The sequence below is a fragment of the Balaenoptera acutorostrata genome, chromosome 8 (genome assembly GCF_949987535.1).
Source record: "Balaenoptera acutorostrata chromosome 8, mBalAcu1.1, whole genome shotgun sequence".
In the NCBI taxonomy this organism is placed as follows: domain Eukaryota; kingdom Metazoa; phylum Chordata; class Mammalia; order Artiodactyla; family Balaenopteridae; genus Balaenoptera; species Balaenoptera acutorostrata.
This window is the reverse complement of record NC_080071.1, coordinates 31613375-31639944: the sequence shown is the minus strand read 5'-3', so window position 1 is coordinate 31639944 and position 26570 is coordinate 31613375. Positions and strand designations below refer to the sequence as shown.

General features: G+C 42.0%; 1 protein-coding gene across 1 annotated transcript in view; it reads right to left on the bottom strand.

Moving 5' to 3' along the window:
• MYO3B (myosin IIIB) overlaps positions 1-26570 on the bottom strand; it is a 108807-nt gene that overhangs the window by 67916 nt on the left and 14321 nt on the right. Inside the window, exons 6-11 of the mRNA XM_057550943.1 lie at positions 23604-23730; positions 22595-22805; positions 21641-21788; positions 20141-20258; positions 18793-18881; positions 16917-17046 (exon numbers count right to left, since the gene is read on the bottom strand). Of these exons, the coding sequence (XP_057406926.1) occupies positions 16917-17046; positions 18793-18881; positions 20141-20258; positions 21641-21788; positions 22595-22805; positions 23604-23730 (823 nt within the window). The remainder of the gene's footprint in view (positions 1-16916; positions 17047-18792; positions 18882-20140; positions 20259-21640; positions 21789-22594; positions 22806-23603; positions 23731-26570) is intronic.

Below are 26570 nucleotides of genomic sequence, written 5' to 3'. Positions count from 1 at the left end.
CATGACATCCAATGCCCTTCTAGGAGCAAGCCCCAGCTCACCTCACTTCCCTCCACGTACCCTAAACTTTTTGCTGGTCTCTGGCCATACCACTCTCCCTTCATATTTCAGAATCTTTGCTCAAGCTATTTGAGGCCTGGATTGCAGAGGTGAAGTGGTTAAGATTGTGAGTTCTAGGGTCGAACCACCTGGGGTTTGTCTCAGCTCTGTCACTTACTTGTTAGGAGGGCTTGAATGAGTTACTTGCCTTCTAAGTATCTGGGTTTCATCATCCAGAAGGCTGGATGAATGTTTATTGAGTTTTGGGAATAAAGTGTTCCCGTTAAATTTATAGTTAACAGAGTTTCAGTGGCGAGTGGAGATGTAGATGTTGCTGGTCTAGGGGATTTGATTAGAGCCACGTGGAGCCCCTAGAGGTCCTAGTTGGCCACGGAGTTTTAGTTTAAGCTAAATCACTTGACTCAGGTTAGTGACCTTCTCTTCAGCATGTATTTTGAGATTTATAAAATGTTATTAATTAGGGGTTTCGGTTAATCAGAGTTTTATAGACTATCCAATTTTCTATTGCCTAGAACTCATTAAATGTTGGGTTGAATGACTAGAAAAGAAAGTAAATAAACTGAAGATTTAAGGTTTGAGGGTGTAATTTATTCTTTCCTGTCTATATTCTTAAGGTACTATTTTTAAAACAAAGAAATCACAAACTCTCAAAAGAAAGAGATGAAGGAAGGAAGGAAGGAAGGAAGGAAGGAAGGAAGGAAGAAAGGAGGGAGGGAGGAGAACCCACAGTACTGTATAATATTATCTACTGTCTTTTAAAACAATTCATCAGAGATAAGGAAATACATGTAGAAATCCACTTATTTTGCCCTGTATTTGTCCCTCTGCTCCAGATCAGCAAAGAGTTAACAATACTTAAATACTAACATTTATTGAATGTTTACAATGTAGTAGATACTATGCTGTGTATAGAATGAATTATTTAATACAACACTGTGAGCCGTGTCCCCAGTTCACCAAGAAAGGAAATGGCGGCAAAGAGTACACAAGCCTACAGCCCAAGGTCAGATATCTGCTGTGCAGAGCACTGAGCAGTGATGTTGAGAGGGTCCATCAACTAGGATGGCCTAATTAAAGATTCTGTGGTTGTTTCAGGGTTTCTGGCCACATTCAAAGGAAACCACTGAGTAACTGAGGGGACTGCTGCCTGATCAAACTGATTGAACCCAACTGATTTTAGATGATGTCTGAATTTTTTAGTCATTTACATACCAAACCAGGTGAACAGCACACAGTTCCCATTGATTACCCAGCAATCACTATCCTTGTGGCTAAGCCAAACCTAATCATCTGGAAAACAGTTGATCTGGGTTTTGTGTAACTTGAACTATCCTTGTGAAACGTAAAGAATGGACCCACTCTACTAAATGCAAACCTTAATAAAATCTTAGCGCTCCTCTCCCACTTCCAACTCTCCAGTAAAGTTAAGTGACATTTTATTTAGTTTACTGACATCTCACATGTGCGAGCCAGTAAAGTTCACAATTGTTACTCCACACAGCTGTGGTTTACAGCTTCTCTTCGCACACAACACGCTGGCACCAGAGCAAAATGATTAACTTTTATATGCTTCTAACATATGGACCAGACTGTTAGAAGCTGGTCTTGTGTTCTAAAGAGAAAAATAGTTTTTATTAACATGACCCAAATTCCTGGGGAAAAAAGCATTAAGTTGTGATCCATTTCTAAGTAGAGAGATTATAATTATGATGGCTTTGTTTCTAATTCACTTTATTTGAAGTGCCTGGAGTTACCTTTTAGTAAGGTGGGGAGGGGAGGAGGATGACCTGAAAGCCCCATGATAAAGAGATTTTGTAGTGGGATGAATTAATAAACCGTAAATGGCCTTGAGACTTTTCCTCAATATGAGCTATGAAATAAATGCAAAGAACCTTTCATCTTAAATGGGAACATATTTCTTCTCTATGAATAAGAAGGATTCTGGCGAGAGAAGCAGAATTTGTTTTTCTTGCATTTCTGACCATTTGAAAAATCAAAGCTGCCATATTTGTTGTACTTGACAAGATCATTAAAGAAATAAAATAAAATGGCCCTCAACTGTACTGCCGCTTAAAAATAAAATGTACATTCACTGTCACATTTAGGAGCTATGAAAAAAGTATTAAAATGTGTTGAGGAAAGATAGTGGATCTAATTCATAACAGATACTTTCCCAAATTAGAGCCATTATTACAACTCATTAGTGAAGGTTATTTTAGTTTTTGTCTTTCAAGGACACAGCAGCAACAGGGTCCCTAGAGCTAGGAAAGCATGAAGAACTTTTGGAAATGGATTTAAGATCCATACTGGAAGACTGCCCTGGAAAAGAAAGACTCAGGGAGAAAATGTTCTGATCAGCAATGCCTCAGTAAGTCCCACTTGACTCTTGACCCTCAAGATGCTTTTCGCAAAAAAGCATCTTACTGGTTTCAGAAGCCCTGTACAGGAGAGCCATCTCTTGATTTCTGCAGTAAAGATGCTTATGGAATTTCATACCTAGTATTCCCCATGCTTTTTGACCATGGAAATCTCTTCTTTACCTCACACTTCATCACATCGCACAAACCTAGAGCTTCATGAAACACACTTGGGAAAACATTGCTCTTGATACTGATGATATGGGACCTTTCTATCTCTGCAAAGAGAGCCAAGGGAACTTTCAACAAGCTTGTGCTGGAACTCTGCAAATCCAGAACACTGACTTTTCTCACATACTGGGAAATAGGCTGAAGTCTGAATGCAGTAAAATATTATTTTATGAAGAAACAAGAATTTATTTTTTTTGGAAGGACCAGCAAGAAGGGCTCTTTGGCATTTCTGCAATTCTCTTTGAGAGCAGGAATGAGGCACATCTGTGGCTAGGGCAGCGATTCTCTGTAGCCACTGCGTTATTCAACGTGGTAGCTGCAGAACACATGAAATGTGGTTAGTCCGAACTAGATGTGCTGTAAGTAAAAAATACACACCAGATTTCAAAGACTTAGTTTAAAAAAAGAAAAAAGGTAAGATATCTCAATAATTTTTATGTTGATTACTTGTTGAATGATAATATTTTTGATATGTTGAGTAAAGATATATTAGTAAAATTAATGTTGTCTGTGCTGTAGACTAAATGTTTGTGTTCCCCACCCCCTACAAATTCATATGCTAAATCCTAACCCCCAATGTGATGGTATTCAGAGGTAAGGCCTTTGGGAGTTAATTGATTCATAAAGGCAGAGCCCTTATCAATGGGATTAGTGTCCTAATAAAAGAGACCCCTGAGAGCTCCCTTGACCCTTCTGCCATCTGAGGACACAGTGAAAAGACAGCCAACTATGGACCAGGAAATGGTCCCTCACCAGGCATCAAATCTGTTGGTGCCTTGATCTTGAACTTCCCAGCCTCCAGAATGGTGAGAAATAAATTTCTGTTGTTTACTGCCATCCAGTCTGTGGTATTGTGTTATAGCAGCCCAATGGTCTAAGACAACCTGCTTCTTTTTACTTTTGAAAATGTGATGAATAGAACATTTTATATCACACTGGACAGCATGGTGCAATAGACCAATGAATGACAGAGAGCCAGTGAGAGCTTTCAAACCACAGTAAATCCAGACTGAAAGTCTGGCCTAGGGATTACTAGAGGTTGGTCTGTTTGACCTTAAGCTTCCTTCTACTTGAGAGGTTCTTCTTCACGCAAAGCCCTCACTTTGCAGATGGGAAGCTAGTTCAGAAAACGGAATTAAACCCGTTGGGTGCAAAGTACCAACCCAGGTCAAACTCAGCCTGTCTCCTGACTTATAGGCCAGGGCTCTTTATTCCGCCACAGTTGACTGGGTGGAAGAAACTGCAGGTAGACATTTTAAAAGGAAAGAAACATTTAAGCTTCTTACATTTGAATCAAAAGACAAATAAGCAAAAAAAAAACCCAGCCCCTGGAGAATACAAACTCAAAACCTACAGGCATTCAGGGATTCGAAAAAACAAATCAAAGCAAGAATTTCAAGAGATGATCTCTTGCCTCACAACCACACCACACATACACTTTGTCCTCAACAAGCCTAGCAAAGAAAATCAAAGATTCTTCTAGACAAGGGCTGAAAACCGTTAACAAAGGGAGATGCGGGAAGGTGTGCAGTTTCTCCCCGGACGGTCCAGCAGTTGCCAGGACCCTCTGCCTTCCGCTCCAGCCTGTCAAAGGGCAGAAGGGGGACACTGCTCCCCATGGAACCTCACAGAGGCAGCAGAGGTCTCTTGGCTGGTCCTCCCAGTTGGCTGTGGCAGTAATAGAAGGGAGTGTGACCACACGGGCACCCAGAGTCCCCAGGGTCCCCACGTTTCTGAGCAAGTACACGGATCTCGTGCTTCCCAGCAAAGTACTTACAGCACGTGCATGTGCTGTTTGCTTCTGGGAAAGCGCACCCTGTCCAATCCACCAGGAAGGGGGCCGGCAATCAATCTCAAATGCTAGAGATGTAGCTGCGATTCTATCTGCGCTTCTCTGGCATCTGAGTCCTAATAGGGCTTCACGCGTGTCTCTCCAGATTCAGAATATGGAGTTCTAGGTGGAGCTCTGGATTTCACAACTTGTTGAAATAAATCTCTCATGCTGGTGGGCTCCCAGCCAGCACCATAAATCAGGATGACCCAAATACATTTCAAGTGCTCTCAAGACCACAAGGAAATTCCGTTCACAAAGTACACTCCCTGCCTGAAAAGACAGACTCTCCTGAGCACCTCGTATGTGCCAGGCGCCTCTCCAGGAGCTAGAGAGAGGATCCTACTGAATGGACAAAATCCTGTCCTCATGGAACTTACACCCCAGTGGCGCCAGGGATTTCATCCAACCCAGACCAAGAACTTCCTGGAGGAGGTGATGCTAGGGCTGAGTTTTGGAGGAAGAAAAAAGGATTAGGAGGCAGGGAAGGGGCAGGGATGGAAGGTGTGGTGATGAGGGTGGGAGCAGCGGACAGAAGTAATCTCAGAGCAGAATTAACATGTGTAATGGGGCTTCCCTGGTGGCGCAGTGGTTGAGAATCTGCCTGCTAATGCAGGGGACGCGGGTTCGAGCCCTGGTCTGGGAGGATCCCACATGCCGCGGAGCGGCTGGGCCCGTGAGCCACAACTACTGAGCCTGCGCGTCTGGAGCCTGTGCCCCGCAACGGGAGGGGCCGTGATAGTGAGAGGCCCGCGCACCGCGATGAAGAGCGGTCTCCGCACCGCGATGAAGAGTGGCCCCCGCTTGCCGCAACTAGAGAAAGCCCTCGCACGAACCGAAGACCCAACACAGCCAAAAATAAATAAATAAATAAATAAAGTAGCTATAAAAAAAATAAATAAATAACATGTGTAATGGCATGGAGCAGTGAAGTACTGTGAACAGTCGTGACTGTATTTTCTGTATATAAATGAAATAGAAGACATGGTCTTTGTTCTCATGAAGCTTACAGTCTTCCCAAGTAGACAAGATGGTTGCATGAGGCACAACTGCACAGCTGGGTAGCCCAAAGTACTGAACTGCACAGCTCTGATGGTAGGTTGTTGGAGATGAGGAGCCCATGTGATTAACATTTGCTATTTCCACTATTTCTGAGTAACCCTTGGTGTCATTTGCTCTGTTCCTGAGACAAGAATCTGACTCTCACCCACTCTGGGCTGGTGCAGGGAGGAATCCTCAGCTAGTGATGGAATCTGCCAGCCTCCCAGGGTCACACCTACAGAAAGCTTTGTGGTTCTCTGCTGTGCCTGGAGCATGAAATCAGCATAATGAGGCATCTCAGTTCACCCGGGATAAACAAGAAACAGTTCCACTTTTTCCTGTAACTTCCCCACCCCTGCTGACCCCTCACCTTTCTGTGAGGATGGCAGCTCCATTAACTATGTTTCAGCCCATTTCACAGATTTTCAGATATTTTCTGTTATTAAAGATTACTTTTGGTTTTGAAGATTCTTTCTTATTTTTAACCTTTAATATCATCTCAAGTCAAAGCTCTTTTTCCCACTGTTCCTTTCCCTCCAGGCTGGATTGATACCATCATGGCCTGAAGCAGTCTTCTCTCCCACCCCTCTGCTCTGCGCTAGCTGCTCTGGCGTGGGAGGGGGAGGAAGGAAAAAGGCGAGGGCCGAGCTCTCTTTCTCAGACTGGGTGAGGCTGCAAACCCTCTCTGGCTGGACACAACAGTCCCTGGGCTTTATGGGGAAAGGCGGTGGCCCCATATGCCCCCCTGGTAAGGGGGCTCATATGGAACAGCTCCCTCAGCAATTAGGGATCTGTTAGGGGCTGAACTGTAGTCCCCCCCCTCCCCAATCGAATTCATATGTTGAAGTCCTAATGCCCAGTATCTAAGAAGGTGACCATATTTGGAGATAGGACCTGGTTCTCTCTAGTTAGTCTTTAACACCCTGTTCAAGTTTTTCTTTCTCACCCTGAGGCTGTTCCCTTCAGGAGCCCATGCTGACCACCCCTAGCATTTCGGATCAGCATCGGGAGCCCATCATCATTTATCCATCCTGCTTCCCTCCCTCTTCCCTGAGTCCTTTCCTCCCTGTCCTGTTCACTTACTCATCCCACTTCCACGTCCCTCTCCTTTCCAGGGCTGTAGACCCTGGCGTAGAATGCCTCATTACACCAGGCTTTACATTCAATTTTTCTCTAGTCTCCTATTAAAAAAAAAAAAAAAAACTCTTCCAAGAAACCTTTCTTAGTTAAAAAAACTTTCTCCACATTGAACCATGATATTTCCATGACTTTTCCTTCTACTGATATTTTTACTTGTATAGATACAGTGCTTATATTGCCCCCATTTATTGATTCACATGCCTGTTGTGCATCCCTTAAACATTTTAGGATTTGGCTCTGTTTATCTGTCACTGACTATTCTGGCTGGGATTTTCTTTTATTCCTTCTAGAAGGCACCAGATCTAGAAAGATGATAAATACATATTGGTTGTTGACTGAGATGCACTCCCAAATTAGAAGAAAGAGGCAGGCCTCTGTACAAGGAGGCACTGACTCGCAGACTCGCTGACAGAGTTGGCTCACTCGCCCTCTCCCTCTCAGGAAGAGCGGAGCACTGCCCGTGTCTGTGACCTGGAACTCTATCACTCAGAGTCAGCTCAGCTTGCCAGACTCGTGTGCTGAGCTGCCGGGATGCAGGCGCAGCCATCAGTGGAAAATGAAAACTCTTAGAGATGGTTACAAAAAGGCATCCTCGCCGTTAATTTGGGGAGTTACAGAATCAGGACCAGACCATCCACAGCAAGGATTTTGGCAGTGAAGGTGTTACAGAGCTTTGCAGTTACAGGGTGGGGACTCGTCTTGCCTCCACTCCCCATCTAAATAAAAAGGGGAACCAACGGAAGTCAAGACAGAGAAAGTTTACTGTTGATTTTTACTGCAAATCAAATTCCAAGGGAGAAACCTGAGAGTCCTCAGACAGAAGAGGGCAACAGAGACAAAATTCAGTTCCAGATTCTGAAGCAAAACTGGACTTTGAGGATCAGAGAATATCCCCTCCGTGGTACTCTTGTTTTCTCTAGTTTCTCTCAAGTTCCTAACTCCTTTAAAACCCCACACTCCTATTTGGAAGTCAGAATTCACGATTCAAAGACAGAAATGGATTTTTCAAGCTCCTTTTGAAACCTCCTCTTCTCTTTCCTCCCCTGATCCTTTTGAACTCTTCTCTAGTTTACTTGTAGCAAGTGGAACATTCCCCCAACAGGAAAATAGGTCATGAAACCTTGTTATAACATCTTTCCTTTTAATGTTTTTCTACCTCCATCATTCAGTTTGAAAAGTCCCAGCTGAAGGGTTGGAAGGCAGTGTTGCTGCCACATCAAATTTTCACATATAAAGTCTTCAGAGAATCTCCTATTAATAGGAAGGATTACAAAGAAAATTTTGACGTGTCTGAAGTGGTCAAAGAGTGGTCGCAAAAGCAGAGAGGGGAACAGAGAGGATCCGTCCGGACTGCAGCTGCCTCCGTTTCCCTGATGGTCACTGGGCATCTCAGAACGAGGACACACCCTTCAGGCAGAGAGAGGTGTTTCCACCACCAGGCACAGCTGGGCGCCAGCAGAAACGGCTGCTGGGAAGGGAGCTGCAGCACCCTGGGAGAAGCTGACCACCCTGGACCCAAGAGCTCATGCTCCACGTTTTTCACCCTTTTCAGTGTTTGGGGATGTAGAACGTGAACAGGAAGGTGGGAACAGGAAACTTGAAAATGCCAACTGGATTACTCTCTCTGATTTTATATTACAGTTTTACACAAACATATTCAGAGGTTAATCCTCTTAACCTTGATAAGAGATTAAACCAAGGGACAATACTTCTATTTGATATCCACCAAGGAAGGGATTGTCACCCACCCAGCAGTCCACGAGAGGAGGCTGACTTTTTTCAAGGAATGTCAGCCGGAGGCTCCCTGATGCCTGTGTTTGAAAGCAAAGGAGAGCAGGAGTCTGGCTACCAGGACACTTGAACTTAACTGGACAGGACACCTTAGATAAAGAAATTTAAAGTTCTTCTTTGCGTTTTAAGATTCTTCTCTATCCTTCGGGGAAAAGAAGTATTATTGTGAAATAGATTGCATGTGTATAAAGTGTACAAAATATAAATGTACAGCACAATGAATATTACAGAGCAAAATCTATGCAGCCACCACCAAGACCAGGAGCCAGAGCATTGCCAACATCCCTTAGGGGCCTCTCCTCTCGAAATCGAGGAGCCCAACACTGGACCTCTTTTTAAAGTTGGGGGTTAATAGCCTCCAAGGTTTCCCAACTTTGACCTTTCTCCTTCCTCTCTGTAGTTCATCCCCTAAAAGAAATTTGTAAAGTAATTGTCCATAATATGTATGCTCACTGAACTAGTGCCCTGTTTAAGTATTTAAGGGTTTGAAGCAGGATAAATAAAAATTTAAATAACCAAGAAAATTGTTTCCCATGCGCTGAAAATATTAGCATATTCTTTTCCAAAATGCTAGGATGCGTGGGACCTTGCTTCCAACCACAATGCTGAGATGGACAGCTACACTGCCCTTCCTAAAGGGTATGTGCTGGAAACAAGTATTTGCATTTTTAGCAAAAACAATACAACCTATTTCTGTCCAGGCTTTCCCACTTTCAAAGGCTGTAATACAGGGACTTCCCTGGTGGCGCAGCAGTTAAGAATCTGCCTGCCAATGCAAGGGTCACGGGTTTGAGCCCTGGTCCAGGAAGATCGATCCCACATGCCACGGAGCAACTAAGCCCGTGCACCACAACTACTGAAGCCTGCACGCCTAGAGCCCGTGCTCCGCAACAAAGAGAAGCCACCACAATGAGAAGCCTGCACACAGCAATGAAGAGTAGTCCCTGCTCATCGCAACTAGAGAAAGCCCATGCACAACAATGAAGACCCAACGCAGTCAAAAATAAATAAATTAATTAATAATAATTTAAAAAGGTTATAATATAATAAAACCAAAAAATATAGAATGTGGAAATTTTAACCTTTAGAAGCTTAATTAATATTCTGACCTTCAACATAGGACACACAGTCTCTTTTAAAACTGAAGTCTGAAGGCAAATATCGGCATAAGGAGATAAATTAGTGCCCAATTCTAAATGGAAAGTGATGGTAAAAGAAAGTTCCAGTTGGACAAGCATCTTAGATAGCCGCATCCACCAGAGGGCAGACAGCAGAAGCAAGAAGAACTACAATCCTGCAGCCTGTGGAACAAAAACCACATTCACAGAAAGACAGACAAGATGAAAGGCAGAGGGCTATGTACCAGATGAAGGAACAAGATAAAACCCCAGAAAAACAACTAAATGAAGGGGAGATAGGCAACCTTCCAGAAAAAGAATTCAGAATAATGATAGTGAAGATGATCCAGGACCTTGGAAAAAGAATGGAGACAAAGATCAAGAAGATGCAAGAAATGTTTAACAAAGACCTAGAAGAATTAAAGAACAAACAAACAGAGATGAACAATACAATAACTGAAATGAAAACTACACTAGAAGGAATCAATAGCAGAATAACTGAGGCAGAAGAACGGATAAGTGACCTGGAAGACAGAATGGTGGAATTCACTGCTGCAGAACAGAATAAAGAAAAACAGAATGAAAAGAAATGAAGACAGCCTAAGAGACCTCTGGGACAACATTAAACGCAACAACATTCACATTATAGGGGTCCCAGAAGGAGACGAGAGAGAGAGAAAGGACCAGAGAAAATATTTGAAGAGATTATAGTCGAAAACTTCCCTAACATGGGAAAGGAAATAGCCACCCAAGTCCAGGAAGTGCAGAGAGTCCCATACAGGATAAACCCAAGGAGAATCACACCGAGACACATAGTAATCAAATTGGCAAGAATTAAAGACAAAGAAAAATTATTGAAAGCAGCAAGGGAAAAATGACAAATAACATGCAAGGGAACTCCCATAAGGTTAACAGCTGATGTTTCAGCAGAAACTCTACAAGCCAGAACAGAGTGGCATGACATACTTAAAGTGATGAAAGGAAAGAACCTACAACCAATATTACTCTACCCAGCAAGGATCTCATTCAGATTTGATGGAGAAATCAAAAGCTTTACAGACAAGCAAAAGCTAAGAGAATTCAGCACCACCAAAGCAGCTCTACAACAAATGCTAAAGGAATTTCTCTAAGTGGGAAACACAAGGGAAGAAAAGGATCTACAAAAACAAACCCAAAACAATTAAGACAATGGTCACAGGAACATACATATCGATAATTACCTTAAACGTGAATGAATTAAATGCTCCAACCAAAAGACACAGATCCATCCATTGCTGAATGGATACAAAACCAAAACCCATATATATTCTGTCTACAAGAGACCCACTTCAGACCTAGGGACACATACAGACTGAAAGTGAGGGCATGGAAAAAGATATTCCATGCAAATGGAAATCAAAAGAAAGCTGGAGTAGCAATACTCATATCAGATAAAACAGACTTTAAAATAAAGAATGTTACAAGAGACAAGGAAGGACACTACATAATGATCAAGGGATCAATCCAAGAAGAAGATATAACAATTATAAATATATATGCACCCAACATAGGAGCACCTCAATACATAAGGCAACTGCTAACAGCTATAAAAGTGGAAATCGACAGTAACACAATAATAGTGGGGGACTTTAACACCTCACTTACACCAATGGACAGATCATCCAAAATGAAAATAAATAAGGAAACAGAAGCTTTAAATGACACAATAGACCAGATAGATTTAATTGATATTTATAGGACATTCCATCCAAAAACAGCAGATTACACTTTCTTCTCAAGTGTGCATGGAACATTCTCCAGGATAAATCACATCTTGGGTCACAAAATCAAGCCTCGGCAAATTTAAGAAAACTGAAATCATATCAAGCATCTTTTCTGACAACAACGCTATGAGATTAGAAATGAATTACAGGGAAAAGAACGTAAAAAACACAAACACGTGGAGGCTAAACAATACGTTACTAAAAAACCAAGAGATCACTGAAGAAATCAAAGAGGAAATCAAAAAATACCTTGAGACAAATGACAATGAAAACACGGCGATCCAAAACCTATGGGATGCAGCAAAAGCCATTCTAAGAAGGAAGCTTATAGCTATACAAGCCTACTTCAAGAAACAAGAAAAATCTCAGAAAAACAATCTAACCTTACACCTAAAGGAACTAGAGAAAGAAGAACAAACAAAACACAAAGTTAGCAGAAGGAAAGAAATCATAAAGGTCAGCGAAGAAATAAATGAAATAGAAACAAAGAAAGCAATAGCAAAGATCAATAAAACTAAAAGCTGGTTCTTTGAGAAGATAAACAAAATTGATAAACCATTAGCCAGACTCATCAAGAAAAAGAGGGAGAGGACTCAAATCAATAAAATTAGAAATGAAAAAGGAGAAATTACAACAGACACCGCAGAAATACAAAGCATCCTAAGAGACTACTACAAGCAACTCTATGCCAGTAAAATGGACAACCTGGAAGAAAAGGACAAATACTTAGAAAGGTATAACCTTCCAAGACTGAACCAGGAAGAAGTAGAAAATATGAACAGACCAATCACAAGTATTGAAATTGAAACTGTGATTAAAAATTTTCCAACAAACAAAAGTCCAGGACCAGATGGCTTCACAGGTGAATTCTATCAAACATTTAGAGAAGAGCTAACACCCATCCTTCTCAAACTCTTCCAAAAAACTGCAGAGGAAGGAACACTCCCAAACTCATTCTATGAGGCTACCATCACCCTGATACCAAAACCAGACAAAGATACTACAAAAAAAGAAAATTACAGGCCAATATCACTGATGAATATAGATGCAAAAATCCTCAACAAAATAGTAGCAAACAGAATCCAACAACACATTAAAAGGATCATACACCATGATCAAGTGGAATTCATCCCAGGGATGCAAGGATTCTTCAATATACACAAATCAATCAATGTGATACACTATATTAACAAATTGAAGAATAAAAACCATATGATCATCTCAATAGATGCAGAAAAAGCTTTTGACAAAATTCAACACCCATTTATGATAAAAACTCTCCAGAAAGTGGGCATAGAGGGAACCTACCTCAACATAATAAAGGCCATATACGACAAACCCACAGCAAACATCATTCTCAATGGTGAAAAACTGAAAGCATTTCCTTTAAGATCAGGAACAAGACAAGGATGTCCACTCTCACCACTATTATTCAACATAGTTTTGGAAGTCTTAGCCATGGCAATCAGAGAAGAAAAAGAAATAAAAGGAATACAAATCCGAAAAGAAGAAGTAAAACTGTCACTGTTTGCAGATGACATGATACTATACATAGAGAATCCTAAAGATGCTACCAGAAAACTACTAGAGCTAATCAATGAATTTGGTAAAGTTGCAGCATACAAAATTAATGCACAGAAATCTCTTGCATTCCTATACACTAATGATGAAAAATCTGAAAGAGAAATTAAGGAAACACTCCCATTTACCACTGCAACAAAATGAATCAAATACCTAGGAATAAACATACCTAGGGAGACAAAAGACCTGTATGCAGAAAACTATAAGACACTGATGAAAGAAATTACAGATGATACCAACAGATGGAGAGATAGACCATGTTCTTGGATTGGAAGAATCAACATTGTGAAAATGACTATACTACCCAAAGCAATCTACAGATTCAATGCAATCCCCATCAAAGTACCAATGGCATTTTTTACGAACTAGAACAAAAAATCTTAAAATTTGTATGGAGACACAAAAGACCCCGAATAGCCAAAGCAGCCTTGAGGGAAAAAAACAGAGTTGGAGGAATCAGACTCCCTGACTTCAGACTATACTGCAAAGCTACAGTCATCAAGACAATATGGTACTGGCACAAAAACAGAAACATACAGCAATGGAACAAGATAGAAAGCCCAGAGATAAACCCAAGCACCTATGGTCAACTAATCTATGACAAAGGAGGCAAGGACATACAATGGAGAAAAGACAGTCTCTTCAATAAGTGGTGCTGGGAAAACTGGACAGCTACATGTAAAAGAGTTAAATTAGAACACTCCCTAACACCATACACAAAAATAAACTCAAAATGGATTTGAGACCTAAATGTAAGACTGGACACTGGAAACTCTTAGAGGAAAACATAGGAAGAACACTCTTTGACATAAATCACAGCAAGATCTTTTTTGATCCACCTCCTAGAGTAATGGAAATAAAAACAAAATAAACAAATGGGACCTAATGAAACTTCAAAGCTTTTGCACAGCAAAGGAAACCATAAACAAGACGAAAAGACAACCCTCAGAATGGGAGAAAATATTTGCAAACGAATCAACGGACAAAGGATTAATCTCCAAAATATATAAACAGCTCATGCAGCTTAATATTAAAAAAACAAACAACCCAATCCAAAAATGGGCAGAAGACCTAAATAGACATTTCTCCAAAGAAGACATACAGATGGCCAAGAGGCACATGAAAAGCTGCTCAACATCACTAATTATTAGAGAAATGCAAATCAAAACTACAGCGAGGTATCACCTCACACCAGTTAGTATGGGCATCATCAGAAAATCTACAAACTACAAATGCTGGAGAGGGTGTGGAGAAAAGGGAACTCTCTTGCACTGTTGGTGGGAATGTAAATTGATACAGCCACTATGGAGAACAGTATGGAGGTTCCTTAAAAATTAAGAATAGAATTACCATATGATCCACCAATCCCACTACTGGGCACATACCCAGAGAAAACCATAATTCAAAAAGACACATGCACCCCAATGTTCATTGCAGCACTATTTACAATAGCCAGGTCATGGAAGCAACCTAAATGCCCATCGACAGACGAATGGATAAAGAAGTTGTGGTACATATATAGAATGGAATGTTACTCAGCCATAAAAAGGAACGAAATTGGGTCATTTGTTGAGAGGTGGATGGATCTAGAGAGTGTCATACAGAGTGAAGTAAGTCAGAAAGAGAAAACCAAATATCGTATATTAACACATGTATGTGGAACCTAGAAAAATGGTACAGATGAACCAGTTTGCAGGGCAGAAGTTGAGACACAGACGTAGAGAACAAACGTATGGACACCAAGGGGGGAAAGCCGTGGGGGCGTGGGGGTGGTGGTGTGCTGAATTGGGCGATTGGGATTGACATGTATACACTGATGTGTATAAAATTGATGACTAATAAGAACCTGCTGTATAAAAAATAAATAAAATTAAATTAAGTATTTAAAAAAAAAAAAGTTCCAGTTGCTTTTAGGGCAAAGCCACATTATCTTTGTGTCTATATTCCCCTTTACTGCCTATACAGTGCTTTATTATTAGCAGCTCTTCTATAAATGTTTGTTAATTGAAGGTATTTTTCCATGAATAATTTCAGAAAAAGAAAACAGAATCATGCTTACTAGTTTTGATGTGTATTTGTGGCTTCTTAATTATACTCAAAAGTATAGTGGAGAAGAGAAAGTTAAGGATCTCAAAATAAATTATTATGTATAATATACAACTCAGGAATACAAGGAAGCTTGTCCGGAAAACATGTTTGTTCTAGTCTTAGTTTTCATTTTTGTTTCCTCCAGGTCATGTGGGGTGCAGTTTTAAGGCAAGATGCAGAAAGAGTTATAAGACAGGAGGAAAGGTCTTTCAGAGAAAAGCAAAAATAAGAAGGGGAGGCTACCTCTTTGTTCTTCTTCCTCCCCGGCTTTTAGGTGATCAAGGGCAACAGCAGGCTGGCTGCAGAGCCCGACTTCTTGCACAGCGCCACCCAGTGGCCTAGACTGTGAAGTTGTTTTTATTTTGCCAAAGGTTGAAAATTTAGAAATTCCGAAGTTGTGAACAGATTTGACAAGTCATTACTCATATTTGTGGGAGGGTATAAATGCTAGCTAACAAGTCACTTGGATATATTTTATTTCAAAGAGGACATCTCCTGTCAAAAACGGCCGTCTTTGCTTCCGCACAAGTTAGCTGGTGAGTCGATACACCTGAGTGTCTGGTGAGGGAGCCACGGCTGTGCCCACGGCTGCCCACTCCCCCAGAAGCTGATAATGAATCAAGTCCTGGCTGTGCCCAGTGGAGGTCTGGAGAAGAAGCTGGAGGGCAGCCTTCTGATGGGTACTCTACTATTTTCATTTAAAGGAGCGTGTCTGAAAAAAGTTAAGAACATGGTTTCAAAGTAAAGATGAAAAAAACGTTGTAGATTATGACTTTTTTCTTAAGCAAGCTTTTCATTCCTCTGCACGCTGCTAAAATTCAGGCCTGGCAACCACACTCTTTTAGCTCGCAGAGGCCCCATGCCAGACACACTGCCAATAATTTCACGAGGGATGTGGAAAGAAAAAGAAATTATGAACAATGATAAAGAGGTTCCTCTGCCTCCTTTCTTAAAAGCATATTTGCAGCTCTTTCCAGGCATAGCCTCAAAAACATAAAGCCCTTGAGAGGAGAGCTATGGGAAGATAGAGTCTGCTGCCCAGCCAAAGGCAGAAGAATCCCAGATAAATCAAAGGAGCTTGACCCAGTTAGAATCTACTTGGTGGCACAGCAAAGACCAGGATGCTCCAGTTTTTGGCTCCAGCTTCCTGCTCCTGCGTGAGGACCGACCGAGCAACTACACAGAGGCCGACTGTAAGTAGACAAAGGCTGTGTACATAGGCCAGTGACAGACCTGTTCCAAGTTGGTTAGGAGAGCAGTGGGCTGGGGTCGATGACTAGGTGGGAAGTTGGACCAGGTGACCTCTGAGGACCCCATGATTGGATGACTTTGATTGGTCCCAGTCCCATTACTTGAAATCATACATAAATAGAAATAATCTTCCCAATAATTCTAGGTAAACTGAGACCATCCTAGAGTGTTTAGCATAAATTGATAATAACATCTGCTTTATTTATTTTATTTTATTTTATTTTTGTATTGGACGCACTGTGTGTCTTGCAGGATCTTAGTTCCCTGACCTGGGACCGAACCTGTGCCCTCTGCAGTGGAAGTGTGGAGTTCTAACCACGGGACTGCCAGGGAATTCCCAACATACATTTTTATAAATGGAAGAATGAAGGAAGCAGGCAGGGAAAATGAGAAGTCTAAGAGGTGATGTTATAGAAAGTGTGTGTGTGTGTGTGTGTGTGTGTGTGTGTGTACACACATATATATATATACGCTGATGCTGTGCAATTAGATGCAAAAGAAAATCACTTTCCTCTTCTTGAACTTAGCTGAATAGACCTTTACACCTGCTCAAAGTTCAAAATGTTAGTAGTGCAGCCCTGGCAGGATTTAGACATGAAATGGAAAACCCCAGCAGGGCTTGTAAAAGCATCAGACCCAGGGCTGTCAGGGAGGTTCCAAGTACCTGTTTTGGTCAAAGGGATTGAGAAGAGTTGCTGAAGAAGCTGGTTTTCCGATGTCCTCAGTATGACAACCACATCGGCAGGGAGAGTGTCTCTGTTTTTCTCAAGAACCCCAGAAGCATCATATAATACCTGCAACACGAATAGTAAATCACAAGTGAGCCAATACCATCCCCATCACTGGCGACACGGGCACATTGTCCGAGGTCAGTAATTAATCAGCCTCTGTATAGAATTCATCTTGACACAGCCATGCTTTTAAACCCAGACCACCATATAAGGGGGGGGGGAATTGTAATTTTTGAGAGGCCAGTTTATCTTAACCTCTTGTTCAATTATTCTTTGAAGAAGAGTCCTGTCAAAGATATATCACATCAGAATAATTGTATCGGGCACTCACAATATGGGAAGCATCCATCCTATGAGGTTCATACTGTTATTATCTCTGTTTTACTGTGGGCAAACAGAGGCTTAGAGAGAGGCTGAATAATGTGCCCACGGTCACACGTGTCACCAGCAGTGGGCAGGTATCCCAACCTGGGCAGTTTGGCTCCACGCTCACAACCACTGCACCCTCACTCTTCCCAAGGTTCTCGTGGCACCTGAGTGATGGCTCAGGGATTCTGAGCAGTTCTCAGTTCTCAGGACAGAGGGGATCCAGGTCAGTGCAATTTTAAGGGATGTTCCAATGAAATAAGTGTTGAGTGACAAATGAATTCAGGAAAAGACACAGAGCCCAGAAGGAAAAGGATCCTATTTTTCCTTTAAAGTCAAGAAAGGACAAGAGGGAGAAAGAGGGAAGAAGAGGGGTGGGTAGGAAATAGGTGACAAAGGACAGAGAGATGGGAAGAGAGGTGTGAGAAAAGGGACAGGAATGGAAGGCAGAAGAGCAGAGAAGAATGGGGACACGGGGATCAGGGTAGATGTCATACGCAGTCAGGTTTCAATGCTAAGGTAAATTAAGTTTTTAAGAGCGAAAACTGGATTGCAATTTCTAGCAAAGATCCAAAATAGATACCATGATGTATTATGTGGAGGGAAAAACCACCTCTTCACTTGTATTAGACTGCCTTTTAACCAACCTCCAGTCAGGCAAAATTAATTTCCATGCCATGATGTGAATGTGAAAAATAATTTCAATAAGTCTCAAATCAACAAAATAATCAGAAATACCTTTTATTGAACTCCTATCCATTTTCTGGACCCAGGGCCTCAGCAGACCCTGCGGGAACCAATTAGCCATAATTCACGCCGCTCCTTTGAGAGTAACGTGCACAATGAATTGTTGGCTACAGGGGGAAAGAATTTCCCCAATCACTCACTAATTTGCTTCAGGAACTTGAAATTGAGACTTAGGCATAATGGGTGAAAAATGGAAATTTCAGTTAATGTTGTAAAAGCTTAACATCTGGATGATGAAGTGAGTTGTTTTTTTTTTTTTCCTTTTCATCTAGACATTTTTGGTGCCCTGTAGACACACACTTGGGCTACAAAGTGCTAAAAATTGAGCCCCACTGTGATATTAACCCTCCTCCATTACCTACACATCTCTAAATGACTTTTGAATGTGAACATTCACCACTAAACGCTGCAAAAGCTATAATATGTTTTCTCTCTGGAGAGCTGTCACTTCTAAGCCAAACCTCAGGTGAGTAGCAGATGGCAGCTCTGTGGGTCACCCCAGCGAGAAAGTGCTTCTTTGCCAGGGGCTACTTTCTGTGAGCACCACCACTGAGAAAGTTTGGGAATTATGATCAGGTATTCACGAAGAATTAAAAGGAGAAAGGAATCTGCAAGCAATTTCGCAAGGGCCACAAACAGGGTACAGTCGACACTTACCCCTTGTCAAGTTCAGGTTTAATAACTGACGTGTCTCACCTTTCCAGCATAGTGCTGAATGCCAAAGCACAGCTCCATTCCTTTGGGCCTCCAGACGTATTTGCATCGGAGATTATCTTCAAATTTATCTGTGTGGATTTTCATGTTTAAAAGTTACAACGTGAACTATTTGGTCCTTCAGACAAAAGTGTGCTCCTCGAACCATGATGACCCAGAATAAGGAATTTCAGAGTAGCATGATATTATTCTTGTATGTTCAGTGATGGAGGAAGATTCCCCCATGTGATGGGCATTTACAACTGAGTTCTCATTTACTTGTTTCATGTTGTCTTTAGTGTCAGGCTGTTCCCTACGATATCATGCTCTGCTCTGAGAACTCCTAGAATGAACACTGATGCCACCAGGAGACCAGCTAATTAGCTTTAGAACTATGAAGATATTCCATGGAAGGCAAATAACCCTGGTTTATACTCCTCTTGGCAACTTGTGACAATTTTATAGATAAAAGGAAGTCACTTGAGGGTGACCATCTCAACTCCTAGAAGTGAATCTCTCCCACAGATCAAGTTTCCATCTGGGAAAAAGGCTTGAAACTTCGTGTTCCTCCCTCTACAAATAGTTTTGCTTTTGTTGTGACTGACGACCTACTCTGTGTGAGGAACTGTGCTAACTAGTAAAGGGATGCAAGGGTTGGGGCTTTGTTGCCCAAGGATTTCACAATGTAAGTGAGAGACAGGACCATGTGCAACACTGAAGATTCACAAAGAAGGAGGAGTAGGTCAGTAGGTATAGGGGTAAAGCACAGAGGGCCTTGAATGCCAGAAGGAGGTGTTTTACCATCACTTCATAGATAATGGTAACCTAATGAAAAGGCAGCTTTAGGAAGACTAAATTAGCTGGGATGTCCAGGGTAGAGGGGGAGAATATGAGCCTGGAACCCAGGAGACCAGGAGGGGCTTCTGTACAAACTTGGACTAGAGATGGCTGGGCGTCCATGTGGAGATACGAGAGAAGGACATGAAAAAGGAGGGGAATCAAGTACTGGTTATGGGAAATAAGGGAGCAGAAGGTGGAAAAAAGTGATATTGACATAGGGTAAAGGTATTTCCATTTGCAGAAATAGGAAAGTGAGCAAGGTCTGAAAGATGGTGACGGGTTTGCTTTAACACACAAATTCTACCAGGACATGTTCTGAACATTTCAATTCATTAAGAGCAGGGTCTATATTTTTACAATCACTGAGTAGCCAAAATACACAGGAAAGATTCCTTAAACCACATTCATTTGATGACGTGAGCCCAGTAGCCAAGTTCTCTTCTGCACGTATATGCCTTTTCCAAAAGGTACCTACCAACCAGGGTCTGGTCCGTTGCTTGGGGAAACCTACTTTCCTCATCCAAAAGTGCAAGCAGTCCCAGAGGTTTCTGGAGGAACATATCCAAGAGGGGGCGATTGTCCTCATACTCCACGGGTGTCATGTCAATGCCTTCATTCTGATACTCCATCTGGAAGGAAACAGATTGTGAATCTCTCCAGCCCAAAACTGGCCTAGGTACCACCAGTTTGCCTGCACTTTTTGTGTCTGGCAACGCTGAACAGGGTGTATTTTATTATGTGAGTAGGACAGGGCTCTTCTGCAGTAGGCAGGTGAAGGTGGCAAGAGAAGGGATGGCTCTCTGTCTCCCAAACACTGACCTGGGGACTCAGAATTGAGAAACTGATGTAGAAAGGAAGGGAAGCTGAAAATTTTTTATTTTAGTGACAAGTAAGGTTTAAACCAGGAAGAAAGCAGATTTCTATCTTCTGCAAAGGATTCTGCAAAGGAATCATCTCAGACTAAAAAACTAGAAAAACTCCAGATATCCCAGGAAGATAAATGGAAGGAAGCTGGACTGAAATAAAGTCTAGTTTTGTACAAGCGAGTGGGGAGAAGAGTGCGATACGGATTTATCCAGTTCCAGTGATAAAACCAATACTGGTATTTTTAGTCCATGTCTTTGTGTTTATCTAATCATAGTAGTTTCTGTGTCCTCGCTCCTGTATTAAAACAAGGAGCTTGGTCAGAACGTTTAGTTTGTGCAACTACATACTCTCTCTTCATACAGGAGAGTCTTGGGGTTGAAGTACAGGCTGTGGTGGAGGAGAACGGCCCCTAGCCTTTGGGGCCACTAGCTTCACATCCTATTTTATTTACCGTTAAACAGGGGAAAGATTTCCATTTTGAGAAAACCAAGAACATCTCTTATACCTCCCTGAAGATACCCAACCACTTCTTGTGGGGTCTGGTGTGCAAGAGGGGGGATGGGGATGGCCAGTTTGGGAGTTAAGAACAAGAACCTGTGTCCTGAGTTCAAGATCATCCTGTGTCATTTTGGTCACGATCATAGATATTTTTAGTTAAATGAAGCAGAAGAGAATGTAGCATTCTGAGCAATGCACATGAATCAGTTTGGAAGCAACATTTAAATAATTGGCTTGTCACCAGCTTCACTCAAGGGAGGAAATGTACCTTTCCACAGAAATCGAGACCTCTTTTTTTCCAGACTAAATTTAGACTGTTGAGTTATTTTGACAGGACTGCCTCACCAGTGGTTTTTTTTTTTTTTTTTTTACACCTTTATTGGAGTATAATTGCTTTACAATGTTGTTTTAGTTTCTGCTGTATAACAAAGTGAATCAGCTATATGCACATGTATATCCCCATATCCTCTCCCTCTTGCGCCTCCTTCCCACCCCTCTAGATGGTCACAAAGCACCAAGCTGAGTCAACAGTGGTTTTTCTTTGGAGTCTTTGGCTTGTTAACCTAACAGGGTTTCTGCTTCAAACCCTGAGCAGCCTGCAGGCACCTTTCCCACCAGCTCTAGTGCCTTCAGAGTTCACTGTTACCTCCTCAAGAGCAAAAACGTGCTGATTGAAATAGTACTGGATTTGCTCATTGGCGATGTTTATGCAGAGCTGCTCAAATGAATTTCTCTGAAAGTTCTCGAATCCAAAAATATCCAAGATCCCCACGTTCATACCATCGTCTGAAGTACTGCGTGAGAGAGAAGAATAAAACCTTTTAGGGGAGGAAACAGCCATCTCAGGACAGTGAGAATATACATGCCTGCATTTTGTCAACACATGCAGCCACTCAGGGAAATCGGCATCCTGCCACCTTCGGGGGAGAAACTGTCTGTGTGTTAAACCATTGGCTCCTTGAGTTTTTCAACAGTACTTCCAACTTCTTGTTTTAAAGCAGTAGAATCCTTTCAAACCTTCCTCAGAAGCTCCATTTATAAAGAGATTAAAGAGGAACCACTCTGTTTGAAGGGGCTGGAGCTGCTGCTCATTTATTCTTCTACTTTCTCACACACAAAGCTTAGTTGGAAGAAGACTCTAGAGTTTGATGTTGTCAATTCTTCCACAATCTAGAAACCACTAATGCTTAGCAAAGAAAAAGCTGTAGTAGTAATAATACTGTGAGATACTGTGCTTTAAACACTTTTCACGAAATGTCTCAGTTGATTCTAAAAGCAACACTATGATGAGGATATTATACTCATTTTACAGATGAGAAAACTACGACCTAGAACATGCACTGATGAAGCTGTGAAGCTTGGATGCAAACCCAGTTTTCCCAGCTCCCAGCCAAGACTGTTCTCTTAAACACTGCACTGTAATGGTTCCGTCAATCATGAGCCTCTTGGGTATAAACACTGCATCTTTTAAAGGAGATGGCCTGAGATCTTCACTAAAGAAAACTCAAGAGAGAACCAAATGCCTCCTCTTGCAATCTCTAAGAGACACTGGGGTCAATGACAACTCTCCCCAAGGCCTCTGCTCTCCGGGGGAACTTGCCGTAAGTTTTTGTCTGGCTGGAGGAGTGTATTGATGCGATTTACGATCCAGCTGAAAAGCCTCCCATACAGGGCTTTGGACATGGCATCTCGGACATCCGAGGCCCTGTCGACGGTGTTGGCACGGATGATGGTCTCACCCCGGGTGACCACGCAGTGTGAGGTGAGGGCCTCCTGGAGCTCTTCAGGGCTGATACAGAGAACCGAGGCAGCTAGAAGAGAGGGTAAGGATGATGCCGGAGAATGCAGACATCCATCTATCCATCCACCCATCCATCCATTCATCTAGCCAGTATTTACTCAGCACCAGCTACATGCCAGGCTCATCCTCAGCACTTCAGGGCCAAGGATAAACAAGCCGGCTCCTTAACCCCAAGAAGCACCCAGACTGGGGCAATACCTCCCAAACTGTTCTGAAAGCTCTTCACACATGTTAGATGAAGAAAATGCGGAAGGAGGTGGTCTTTGGTCAAATAAGTTGGAGCAGTTGCTGGAGAGTATAGTCTGCTCTTAGAGAATCACGAAGCACATTAGTATATTAAAGACCACAAAAAGTGCTACAGTTTAACACAAAAGGTGTTTATTTAAATCCGTTTTTTTCTAACTCAGGATTCTTATTCCTTGTGCCACTATTATTACCTGTGGAACTTTAAAAATAAATAGGTGCCAGCTTTGTCCCCTGCAGATGCTGATTCAGTGAATTTAGAGTGAGGTCCAACCTCTCCTATTTTTTTCAAAAATTTGTAGATGATTTTCAAAAGCAGACACTGGTGAGAATCACTGCGCAGAGTTACCTGGCATGGAATTCTTTTCTGAAGAACATCTATTTGCCACTTATGAAAAGAACACTGATGTTCTACAAGACAGCCTCTGGGAAATACTGGTTAGTGAAAACGCCCAGAGCCAGTTGAACGACCAGCAACAAAACACCGTATTTCAGTCTTGAAAAACTCCGAAAGTAAAAGAAACGTGTACTTCAGCTACACAGTGCACAGGCGTCAAATAATTACCATTTTCCAAGGCTTCTGCATTGGGCACCTCACTTTTATCAGTTTGATGTTGAGAGGAAATAGCTGCAAACTCAATGTTTCCAATATTCAAAATCCCAGCCAAAATTCTGTACACTGAGTGCACCTCCTGAAAAGGACATCAAGAACCATGTTTGGTCACTGCCAGTCAATTAAATCACTAGTGCTGTGGTGCAAACTGCTAGTTGCCCACCAATGTCCATCCTCCCCCTTCTCCTGGGCACACAAAAAATTTTCCAAGCCTCCCTTGCAGTTAGGCCATGTAACTAAATTCTTAAGAAAGGAGCAAGCAGAACAATGTGGGCCATTTCCAGGCCCGCCTTACAGAATGGAGCATGCCTCCTCCAAGCATTTTTGCCGTTATTGCTGGATGGAACTCCCAGCAACCCAGCCTCAACCATACCACTGATTAGGATGCCTGAGACCAATGACCTGATGGAACAGAGATGTTGTACAACCTGAAACTCTTGCCTTGGAATGCTTACATTAGAGAGAACTGATCTCCTTTGTTCTTTCAGCCACTTTTAGCCTTTCACCCTAACTAATACCAGCTCCCAAATTCAGGTATGGTTCTTTCTTCAAAACAAGAGTGGATATGTTTCCTTAACCTCTTTTGAATATAGCTTTTATGAAACAGTTGGCAGGGCATTCACTGATGTTTCACTAGAACATTCGAAGTTAAATTATGGAGTATATAGTCATGAATGAGGTCAGAAAATCTTTTGAAAGACTCACTAGACACGATCTGTGGTGTTTTAATATAATAATATTGGGTTGGCCAAAAAGTTCATTCGGGTTTATGAACTTTTCGGCCAGCCCAATATATATTTGGTCTTCATACCCATTTCTGGCACAAGAGTTTCTAAAACTCCAGGAATTTTCTGAGTGATAGGGGTGAGAAGGGTGTTCTTTGTTATTCACGATAAGCCCCTTTCAACCACACTTGAGTCTGTGCTAATGAGGTGACTCTTGGAGGATAGGTGGGGGAAGGGCTGGTTGCCAGAGGCACCAACGAAGTGATTCAAGGGTTGGAACTTTTAGTGGAAGCCTGCACCTCAAGGAGGGGATACTGGCTGGAGATGGAGTTAATCATCAGTAGGCAATGGCTTGATCAGTCATGCGTATGTAATGGAGCCTCCACTAAAATCCCTAATTGATGAGGCTTGGAGCACTTCCGGGTTGGCAAACACAGGAAGGTGGTAAAAGGAGGTGGTGTCCCCTCTCCCAATACTTTGCCCTATGCATCTCTTCCATTTGTCTGTTCCTGAGTTGTATCCTTTATAATAAACCAGTAATAGTAAGTAAACCATTTTCCTGAGTTCTGTGAGTCCTTCTATCAAATTATTGAACCTGAGGAGGGGGAGGTCTTGGGAACTCCCAATTTATAGCCAGTCCATCAGAAATAAGAGAACATGGGAATTGCAACTGGTACCTGAAGTGGGGGCAGTCTTGTGGGACAAAGCCCCTAACTTGTGCAATCAGAAGCTAACTCAAGGTTAGACAGTGTCAGAACTGAATTGAATTGTAGGAGAATTGGTTGCCGTGGGGAAGAAAACTCCACACATTTGGTAAAAACAGAAGTGATGTGGGTAAAAACAGTTCAGCTGCTCTAAGTCCTCTTTTATACTGAAAGTGGAATACATAAGTATCATTAATGATAAAATAAAGAAAGAAAGAAAGAAAGTACAATTATTTATTTAAATATTTGCATTTCCTGCAGGTGAGAAATGAAATATATAGCCAGGAAATTTCTGTGTATTATGCTTATAGATAGAGAAAAGTACTTCCACAAAAAATACTTGGGCAGGGAACTTGATTTAGTACTATACATAGCAGCAAACTAATAGGAACTGCCCTTAGACCATTGATAAAGCATTGCCCCCAAATCGAGCCTTCCTGCAAACAATGCTCAGTAAAGCCAAAAAGCTGAACACGGACTGTAACAGTGACATCTGCTGGATACATGACAATGCTACAAAGACAAATGAGAATTTTAAACTGGGCTTCCACTATAGAAAAATACTGTTCTTCAAACTCCTAAATCAAAGGCAAGATGTCATGTTCCTGACTTCAAGAATCACTGTTTTAATCACACAACTTAAAAGTGGCTAAGGAGAACACCTACCAAACAGGTTTTCTGGGACTAGCATGGATTTAACATGACAGCACCTCATTACCTTGATCAACACAGTGTGAGGCTTACAGAATGCATCCAGCAACTCCCCACAGAAGCAGATCCCAGACAGTAAAACAGAGACTCCACAGCAGTGAGTTCTATATCTGTCATTTCGATACACAGTTATCTCAAGAGCTTATCTAGGGCTTCCCAGGTGGCGCAGTGGTTAAGTATCCGTCTGCCAATTAAGGGGACACAGGTTTGGGCCCTGGTCTGGGAAGATCCCACATGCCGCGGAGCAACTAAGCCCATGCACCACAACTACTGAGCCTGCGCTCTAGAGCCTGTGAGCCACAACTACTGAAGCCCACGTGCCTAGAGCGCGTGCTCCACAACAAGAGAAGCCCGTGCACCACAACGAAGTGTAGCCCCCGCTCGCCGGAACTAGAGAAAGCCCGCACATAGCAACGAACACCCAACACAGCCAAAAATAAATAAATTAATAAAAAAAAAAAGAATGCATTAAAAAAAAGAGCTTATCTAAAACTCTCAATATACTTAGGGAAAAAAGTATTTCTTCTAATTAAAACATACACACACACACACCATGTATAACTATACAAGCTATGAAACCTCCCAAAATAAGGCTTCCAGGCATTTCACCACTGGGATGACCATCCCCAAAGGAAATGACAGTCAAAGACCACACCCTCACCTTTTGTGTCTTTGACAGTATTCTTTTCAGCATAATGCTCAGATTTCCTCTTTCAAAGAGGAGAACTACCTATAGCCTTCAGCAAAAATTTTGGGGTTCAAGCACTGTGCAAAAGACT